This window comes from Rutilus rutilus (assembly GCF_951802725.1).
Source record: "Rutilus rutilus genome assembly, chromosome: 12".
Lineage (NCBI taxonomy): Eukaryota > Metazoa > Chordata > Actinopteri > Cypriniformes > Leuciscidae > Rutilus > Rutilus rutilus.
The window spans coordinates 38,572,390-38,582,439 of record NC_140217.1 but is presented as its reverse complement, the minus strand read 5'-3'; the positions used below and the strand labels follow the sequence as shown (position 1 = coordinate 38,582,439).

The following is a 10,050-nucleotide window of genomic DNA, read 5'->3' as shown; positions in this document are numbered from 1 at the left end:
GTTTAGTAACGACAAAAGAAACCTTGTTCGATGGTTCAAACAAGAAAGTTCAACACTCTTCAACAATACAAACCAAAAATTAAGCACAAATGTGATGTTTATCTGAAGTCATTTTGGCTCATTAGTATGGATGAATTGGATCATCGAAGGTCAGCAGCAAAGACATTAGTTAATAAAGTGAGATTAAATACATAAAGTATATTTGTGTTAAGATATTTAATTAGTATAATATTGAAAATTCGGAGTTTGTATTTCACTGTTTTAATTGATTTTGAGGAATTACAACACAACGCCTCTGCACATGCGGACAGGAGAGCTGTCAGTCAATAAATGGGTAAATTAGGTTACTTATTTGAAAAAGTAACACAGATATTGTGTTAAAAGTAATGCACTACTTTACTAGTTACTTGGGAAAAGTAATCTGATTACATAACACATTACTTGTAAATGCGTAACCCCCAACAATAACGATGTGTTTCTGTCTATCTAGTTTAGTTTATATGTGACCCATGGATCACAAAACCAGTCACGAGTCGCACGGGTTTATTTATGGCAATAGCCAACAATACATTGTAAGGCTCTAAATTATCGTTTTTTCTTTTAAAATCATTAGGATATTAAGTAAAGATCAAGTTCCATGAAGATATTTCGTAAATTTATTTTTGTGAGTGAATGCGGCACAATCGCGAACATAAATGGACAACTTTAAAGGAGATTTTCTCAATGTTTCGATTTTTTGCACTCTCAGATTCCAGATTTTCAATAGTTGTATAACATATCCTAACAATCCTAACATAAATGCATAAATGAAAAGCTTATTTATTCAGTTTTCATGTGATGTATAGATCTCAATTTCACAAAAATTACCCATGTGACTTTTTTTGTGGTCCAGGGTCACATATGTCTCATCTCATCTTCGTGAAGCTTTGGCATTCGTGTCCCCATGACTTTCCACAGGATACTAAAGTTATTTGACAGATTTAACTCAATGCATTACACACTAAACATGCTCTGTGTACTTTAACCCCAGCACGTGAAAACATAAGAACACACTTAGCGAACGTTGTGGTTTTTTATTTTGACAGATGGACAATGTCTTGGTGGTCATATTACGAACATCCGAAGCATGCCAGTTCTTGCGTACTGGGCCACTCCATCGCTAACAAAAGCACAAGTCTTATTTCCTTTCAAACCACATTTGTTAATGACATTTTTTTTTTTTTCGTAAATGATTGTTGTTGCAAATGCAGGGCCACGCTATGTACAATGTTTACATTTATAATGTTCTGTACAAAATGGAACTTAAGTTGTAATCATTTGGGGGGAAACTTACAAAGAAAGAACGTAACATCATTCCTTTTATACGACCCCAAATTAGGTAGAACAAATCCGTAATTCTGCTTCACACATGCGTTACGACATTTAAACCCATTGCACATTGTAACTTACATCTTCTACCATCATATTACCTTTTATGCAATAGTATTGAGTTTTTTGAATCAATATCAAGCACTGCATGAAGTGAAAGGACTATTCAGCAACTTCTCACCACTTTGTATCTGTAATATTTTACATTTCCATTGGTCCTCTTTGTAACATTTTTTACATACAACTAAGCCACCTGATATGAAGGATCCATCATCATTCACGAGTTGCCCAAACTTGACCCCTGACCTCAAGACAGCACCATCAAGGCATACAATCACCCAAAGCCAGGGAGGAATCGAGTCTATGCAGTTCCTGACCTGTTTAACGCACACGACGAATTATTGCAATAATATAGTCCACATAAAAAGGTGCATTTAAGAGCTATAAGGTGAAACACAGCGACAGACGGACATAACAAAACACAAAGAAACCAAAGCTCAAGAGCGACTGACAAAAAAGCGGGGGAAAAAAAATCCAGTTTTAACAGTCACCATCCTTGTGCTGTCATTACAATTCCTGGACAGACAAAGTAGACAGTAAAAAGTTGCTGAATTGTCGCGTTAAATGGGACTTTGCACAACACAGCACAGCTATCACACGGTTACAGGCACAATAACCAGGAACATGATGCAGACAGTGCACAGCGGCTTTTAGTCACACTAATAAACGTCTTTTTAAAAACGGCTGACGATGAGAACGGTCCGCCAAAGTTATCTCTACCTCCTCACGCAAATGAGATAGAAATGAGATTCATTCCCTCAATGATTAGCTTTACTCACTGATCCGGATTCAATCTCAATGGTAATTTACCAACACCGTGCTGCGGTTTTGCTGGAGAAGCCTTCAGTGATGTAAACGGAAACCGCAAACGGTGCCGAATCTCCAGCAGAAAAGCAACAAAAGCCATTGACACACTGTCTTATGTCTGGAATGTAATCAAATATTAGACTTGAAGCAGCAGCGCAACTGAAGGAGGTTAAAGAAAACAGAATCATTTTGCCATCTTGAGCGTTACGAGTCTTCTCTATTTGGCTAATAAACTCCACAAACCCTCATTTTCTTGGAGAAGGAACTACGAAAAATCATATTTACACAGTAGAGTAATGATAATGCAATATATAAGATGAGTAGAAAGGAATGAAATGATTTGAGTTATATTTTAACTTCCATAGCCCAGATCTTACCTACATGCATGTTTGGATACTAGTTTCAGGTACAGAGATGGGAAATTACTGATCCACCACTGCTTTCTGTGAGCAAATCCTCTTCTATGCGAGTTACCTGCGTTAAGGACATACAGATGTAGTGGACACTACCGTTGATATGTTTTTTCTTTTTTTAACTACCATAGTTAAAAAGGAGGTTGATTTACTTTGACGTAACAATTCGATTTTTAGTGAGGCAAAATGTGATTAAACTACATCTAAAGAAACGTAATGCTTACAGCTCTAAAACTACCACTAAAAAGGATCATATAAATTAAATTATCACTTGGTCGTACCTACAGGTGCCCTTAAACGCCACAAGACTAAGGCTATTGGATGTCAAGTGCGGATTTTGCTAAACCAAGACATTTATGTCGGAAACTTTTTCCTAAAGTGATATCAGATAGCACCAAATAATCAAAAAAAACCAAACCAAATCTTCCGGCCGTGTGCACTTTGATGGGGCAATCGTACTCCGAATGAAAGGCTCGTCTAAAGCACTGAGTATTTGGTTTTCTACATTTGCACCATTTGCTACGAAGAGAGCAGTTAACTGAGAAAGTAGCTGTATTGAATCTAATTAGAGGCCTGAGATAACCAAACCCCTGAGCTGAGATCAGTGTCAAGGCCAAGGAAAACGTCTCTACAGTATCATTACAGTAAATCAAAGTGCACAAAAATAGTTTGTTTGTGACTGGGACGTCTCTCTGAAAACAAATGAACTTTACAATCGGTTACTGAGATGTATATATAGGGAACACAAGCTTCAGTTTTGAGAATGCTGCCCCCTACCAGGGTTATGTGCCTTATGCAGAATCATAATTTCGAATTAAATTGGAATGAAATTCAAAGACTTCTTGTTTAATAATGCATTTCCTTTTTCAGAACGAATTATCCAGTTAATTGACAGTATCAAATGAAATTTGTCTAATCATCCACTGAATAATTCATCAACATTAATGAAGTTTTTGTTTTAAAATTGTTACATTTCTTTGATTTGCAACTTTAATTCATAATTCATAATTCAAATTCCAATTAAACATCCTGTGTGTTGTGGCCAATTCGATTCAGATTCACATTTCACTTTAATTGAAAGGTGCCAATTAAGCTCTGAAACTTGCTCAAGGGAACATGATAGCACGCTTAAAATCTGTTATAAGGCATTCACTGTGTTAGAAAGAGGAAGAAAAGGTTTAAAGGGTTATAATTCACCCAAAACTTTAAAATCTCACACTCATGTTTTTCTAAACCTGCATGAAGTTCTTTCTTCTGTTGAACATAAAGAAAGATATTTTGAAGAATGAACAGTTTCTGGTCCCCATTGACTTCCATAGCATAGAAAAAAAAATACTAATGGAGTCAATGGGGATCACAAACTGTTTGGTTACCGACATTCTTCAAAATATCTTCTTTTGTGTTCAGCACATGAATGAAATTAATACAGGTTTGGAACAATTGAGGGTGACTAATTCATTTTTTGGGTGAACTATCCCTTTAACGAAGTCTGCATAAGTGTTTCTGAGACACTGAAGGATTGGGGTTAAACTATAGCTTATGCTATGGCCATATTCAAATGTGAAAGAAATGAAAAGTACAAAAAGCAGCATAGGCTAAAGTGGCCTTTAAAGTGTTACATCGGAGTGGAGACGTTTAATATTTCCCAGTATCTCCCATGTTGGCTGTAATTCATGAGAGCTTGACTGCAAGATGAAGTAACGCGTGCACACTTAATATTCAAAAACATTATTGATCTGCCTTTACTGACACTGTTGTATGAGAACTGAACTGAGCTGGAAGGTGACATCGTTTTTTGCAGAACTGCTTTACAGATTAAATGAACTAATTTAATAACTGATGATCTTTCCAACGGAACTGAACTGACTTCAGCTGAACAACAGCAGAAATGCATAATTTTCCTGCTTTGAAACAATCTGTATTATATAAAGCGCTGTATAAATAAAGGTGACTTGACTCGACTAGTGGTTTTAGCACCTGTAACGTTGAGTTAATATGGGCAGTAGTGGAACAGTAAAGGTTCCCGCGAAGAGAAATTACATCTGTATGTACATTTACATCCGTAAACAGAAATATGCAGACACAAATTGATCGTTATTTTCATGTCATATTGTCACTCTTTTAGGAGAACGTTACTTATGACAAAACATTGTTTTTGCAAGCCCTTACATAAAAGTACTGTGTAAAAGCATAAAAAAATGTGGTTTGGTCACTAACATGATAATACCATGCTATTTACCTTCAGTCCCAGTCACCATCAATATTTAAACTTTTCTTTTCTTCAAAAAATGTATTAAGGAAAAGTGTAGATTTAGGTGCTGTTACTGGTCACCATTTCTTTCTGAAGCTTTTCACTTTAATAACTTTTTTTGCCTTCACTAGTTCATTGTAAAAGGTCCTGAGGTGTGACAAATCCATTTTTAGAAGTACAGATATTCCATGTACTCTTTCGGTTCATTAAATCCACATGCATAATAACTTTTAGATGGAGAATAGCATGTCATAATGCAGAACATGCCAACTACCCATTAAAGAAAGTACCATGGTATTACCATGTGATAGCATCACTGAACCATGGTACTGCCACAGTACTTTTTTGCAAGGGACATTTGATTGAAATGAAAAAAGGTGGGATGGATAATATAATAACTTATTGGGTGAAATGCACTAATAGCATTTCTAGTAACAGTACAGTGTCATCTGCAGGTGTGGGGCAGCTGTCGGGGGTTAGGACCTCAGCATGGGCGGCAGGAGAGATGGAGGGGATGATGGGAACGTCAGTCGGATGTTCAGAGAGGAGGGAGTTTTGGATCTGTTTCTTTTTCCGGCGACTCGATGTAATTGGCAGCCTCTTGTAGTTTTAACAGCATAGCCATCTGGAAAAAGAGCAGAGTTATCAGGAACAAGAAATATTGAGATATTTCTTATGTAATAAGTGCTGATACAGTGAAGCCATCTAAAGTCACCATGAAATCAAAAATGACAATTCTTTCTTTTCTTTGCACAACGCTGCAGTGCTTATTATAAATGATTTATCCATGCACATTATTATTTTTCTAAATTCATATGCCCTTGTTCTCTTCATGCCGTGTGTCTCGGCAGAGGGCGGGTCTAAATATCCTCAAACTGACATTCAGATCCGCCTCTGTTTATAGTTAGCAACGCCCGACTTCCTACGATCCAATCAATTCACGAAGGACGAAATCAAATCCTGCCCGACATTTCTCATTCTCATTACAAAAGCCTTTTCATTCAGATATACGTCACAATAGGGAAGAAAAGACTTGTCGGATCTTCAGTTTCATGTTGACTTTAATGCATAGTTAATTACTTGTTTGAATGAACTGTGAACTGTGTGCATTTATAAAAGTCACATATTACATATATACTTTTTTTGGTGGTGACAAAAAAAAAAAAAAAAAAATATATATAGTGCAAAAATACTTGTGTTCCTATAAAAACTTATGTTCGAAAAATATTATCATTATTAATCTTGTCAAGCATGAGTTAAAAAATTGTCAAGCATGAACTGACTAATATTAAGCATTCATATTAAGTGTGTGAGCGCACGTATGATTTATAAGCTGTATATATATATATATATATATATATATATGTAAACTGTACATTCAAACCCCTAATCCCAAACCTACCCATCGCAGAAAACTTTCTGCATTTTTACATTTTCAAAAAACATAATTTAGTATGATTTATAAGCTGTTTTCCTCATGGGGATCAAAAATGTCCCCAACAAGGACAAACATTTCTGGAATAACAATCCTTGTGGGAACATTTGCTACCAGGACCACACACACACACGTGCGCTCACACACAAAAGACACATATATGTATATAATACATTTTAAATTTATATATGGTACTTAAATGATTGTTTTATGATGCTGACAGCCCTAATCCACACACTGACACAGCACTGACCAGTGGATCTGAGTCCACAGAGCTGGGTGGCGTCTCCTTATGCGTCCGCTCGTCTCCTGGCTGGCTGGGGCTGCCGGGGCCTGTGCTCGGGGGGGGCAGATGGAAGAGCTTGGCCTGGTCTTGTTGAGCGGACGGCCAGGGTAGAGATCCTCTGACCCACTCCACCGGATCCTCCCACACCGACTTCTGTCCGTGAACCTGCAGACGCACACATTCACACTTAATCTCGATAAAAACAAGTTAGAAAGTGACTGACATTTTTTCAGTCAAGTTTAGGATACTTTAACTCACCTTAATGCCATCTTTGGCTCCTTCCTGCAGGTATGGGATGATTGAGTGATTCCAAAGATCAATAAACCACGTACGGAACTCCTCTACTGTAACTGGACAGGACAGGAAGAAGCAGGGGCCTACGGCAACACAGATTGGACACAAATAGGTGGAGATACTCACTTTATTAGGCACATCAAGCTTGTTATTGAAACAAATGCCACTTTATTCTCATCCAATATGATGCCGATCGATATAATAATAAAAATTACCAATGAGGAAATCGGAGGTGCTATGTTTTTCCAGGAAGGTGTGAAGGTGGTACCAGAGTCTGGGCACCCAGTCCAGAACCCGCAGAAGATCTTCATTATTTATGCTCCTGGGATCCTCGGCCTCCATTAGTTTTCTGTGCAAGTAACGCACCAGGAACCCGTTCGCCGGCTCGACGTTATTGGAAAACATCACCATCCTGTATAGAGGAAATATATAAACATTTGGGGTTAGTAAGATATTTTATTCAGCATGGACACATTAAATTGATCAAAGTGACGGTAAAGATGTTTCCACAAAAATATGAAGCAGCTCAACTGTATTTAACATTGATAATAATCAGAAATATTTCTTGAGGAGCAAATCATCATATAATAATGATTTCTGAAGGATCATGTGACACTGAAGACTGGAGTAATGATGCTGAAAATTCAGCTTTGAAGAAAGCTAGAAATGAATGACTTTTGAAAAAATATATTCTCATCGAAAATGGCTATTTTAAGTTGAAATAATATTTCACAATATTACTGTTTATATTTTTAATAAAATAAATTCAGTAAGATTTCTTTTTAACATTTTAAACATTTTAACATTTTAACTCAAACTGTTGAACTAAAGTGTAGGTCAAGTAAATTAAATCATACATGTGTTAGTTTGAGTGGACCTCAAGTAAATATTCCACAAATTCAACAAATAAATCCACAACTTTATGTATACCCCATTTGATAACATTAAACCCAATTATATTATAAATGTGTGTGTAAACATATGAAAGAGAATAGCACAGAATGAACAGTCTGTGGAGAAATAAATCATGACAGGATGATAAGAGTCTTGTATAAGAATAAGAATGACCAGCTTATAAAGGTTACTCACCAAATGAATTAATAAATGAGCATGAAACATTTATTTGAAGTGAAATTAGAGAGAAGGGACTGAGGAGTGATACAAGAAACATAAAACTAGCACATCTATGGCTAGAATTGTGGTTTGTGATGAATTGTTGAAAAAGAGAGTTAGGGAACCCCATCTGGGCATAATAAAACACACATATTGTAACACTATAAAAATATAAATATCAGGAATGCATGTGCTGTATATACGTAGTGTGAAGGCAAGCAGATGTTAGTGTCACCCAAAGTGACAATCAAAACAAAAGCACATGATCTTCCAGAGGACGGAGCAACACGTCACAGCTGTTCCTTACTGACGCTCAATAAGAAGCGAAAAGGACCTTCAGTAGTAAAGTGCATGTTAGTACCAACCTGAAGCTGAGGTGTAGACCATGGTTAGGGGTCATCTTCACTGGCTGATTGGTTGTCCCAATTATATATGGACTGAAAAAGAGACAAAACAGCTCTTAACACCTTTAAAATGACTGGGAACCCCACTAGTCATGAAAGTGTAGAGTTTACACTCACCATTTGTGATATTTACAGGTTAAAGCACCATTAACAAGTTCACTAAGGGATGTTGGATCGTGCACATCATCCAAGAGGACAACCAATGGGATCTCGGCTGTGCTGCTCTCTCGATCAATCTGATTGGCCAGATTGGACAGATAGAGCTGAAGGTCCTTTTGGGATAAGGGACAAAACGCAATAAGAGATTATGTCAAGTCACAACAATGCAGATTGCTTCACAGTGATAAACAAGACAATAACAGTGTTAATGTTTACATTTATAAATTATAAAACATATTCAATTTCATCTGTAAAGCAGCTCTACAGAAGACAATATTGTCCTTATTCAGCTGAATTCATTTCGGTGTTATTTCAGTTCAATAACAGTGCAAAGTTCATCAATTAAGAAACAAATTCAATTTCATCTGTAAAGCAGCTCTAGAGAATTGTGTCATTATTTCAATAGTGTCATTATTCAACTCAATTTAGTTCGGTGTTAATTCAATTCAGTGTCAATCAATTATTAAATGAGTTTAAATTCAGTTATAAATCAGGCCTACAATTCAGCTTTTATTCTCATTCGACAGTGTTAGTGTAGTCAAATCAATAATATTACTGGATATTAAGGGCCAGATTTGCTAAACAGGGCAAATTAGCGTGAGCGCAATCCCATTAAAGCGCAGATGGGAGTGGAAAGTTCAGCGGATCGTGCTTAAAACGTGCTTTTTTGGGCGGTAAATAATGGCGCAAATACCAGTAAATTGACAATCGCAAACCTTAGTAAATCATCCTGTGTGATTAATTAAAATACTTCCCTCCCATAAGTTGTGCGTCTTGTTATGGATTTTAATTAATCAACTTTAATTAATCAACTAACATTTGTTTTTCTTGCAGGAACAACATTCATATGCTTTTAAATGTTTCCAAACTCTTTGGGGAAAACTTTGTGACTTTGAGTGTGTATAAATAACAGAAAGGGGAAGTGAAACTAGACAGATTACTAGTTCTCAAACCTTGTGATAAGTAATCACAAAAACAGAGTTTGCTTGTGCCAGTGACAGAGGGAAAAGGTTGGGGCTTTTGAACCAATTGAACCAATCATATTGAAGGTGACATGTTAGTCTTATTTGTTTTCTCGAATCTATAAAAACTGTTGTATTTGTGTTTTCTGGTGGGATTCTCAATGGAATTTGTCTGAGATCCTCCGGCCTTGCTTCTTGGGAGAGATTCCCTGAGAACTGCTCGGGAAGATCTCCTGGCCGTGATTAAAGCATTTAAAGGACATTTGCAGGTCTGTTTGTCGATTTATTCCTGCGCGGGAAGCTAGTTTAGGAAGTAAGCTAGTTTAGGGAAAAATCAAGTTAGTTATGAGTAAGAAAGCCAGTTGTCGACTGAAGACGCAAGAGCTAGAGTATAAAGGTATCGGTGTCGATTTGGAGACGCCTCAGGTAATAAGATCAATTGGGTGTCGATTTGGAGACACCCCAGATAGTTAGGTTTAGGGGAAAATCTACCACAGT

The 10,050-nt window shown here is 36.8% G+C and overlaps 1 protein-coding gene across 5 annotated transcripts in view; it reads right to left on the bottom strand.

Moving 5' to 3' along the window:
- Window positions 1-987: 987 nt before the first annotated feature.
- The window catches only part of nav1b (neuron navigator 1b), a 76,569-nt gene continuing 67,506 nt past the window's right edge, over window positions 988-10,050 (bottom strand). For 4 of the 5 annotated variants that reach the window (XM_084425269.1, XM_084425270.1, XM_084425272.1 and 1 more), the window contains 6 exons: window positions 8,549-8,703; window positions 8,393-8,464; window positions 7,130-7,326; window positions 6,879-6,997; window positions 6,588-6,785; window positions 988-5,524 (listed from right to left, as the gene is read on the bottom strand). In XM_084425269.1, coding sequence (XP_084281395.1) covers window positions 5,438-5,524; window positions 6,588-6,785; window positions 6,879-6,997; window positions 7,130-7,326; window positions 8,393-8,464; window positions 8,549-8,703 — 828 coding nt within the window. In that variant the 3' untranslated portion in view covers window positions 988-5,437. The remainder of the gene's footprint in view (window positions 5,525-6,587; window positions 6,786-6,878; window positions 6,998-7,129; window positions 7,327-8,392; window positions 8,465-8,548; window positions 8,704-10,050) is intronic. The other variant, XM_084425273.1, reaches the window with a different exon arrangement.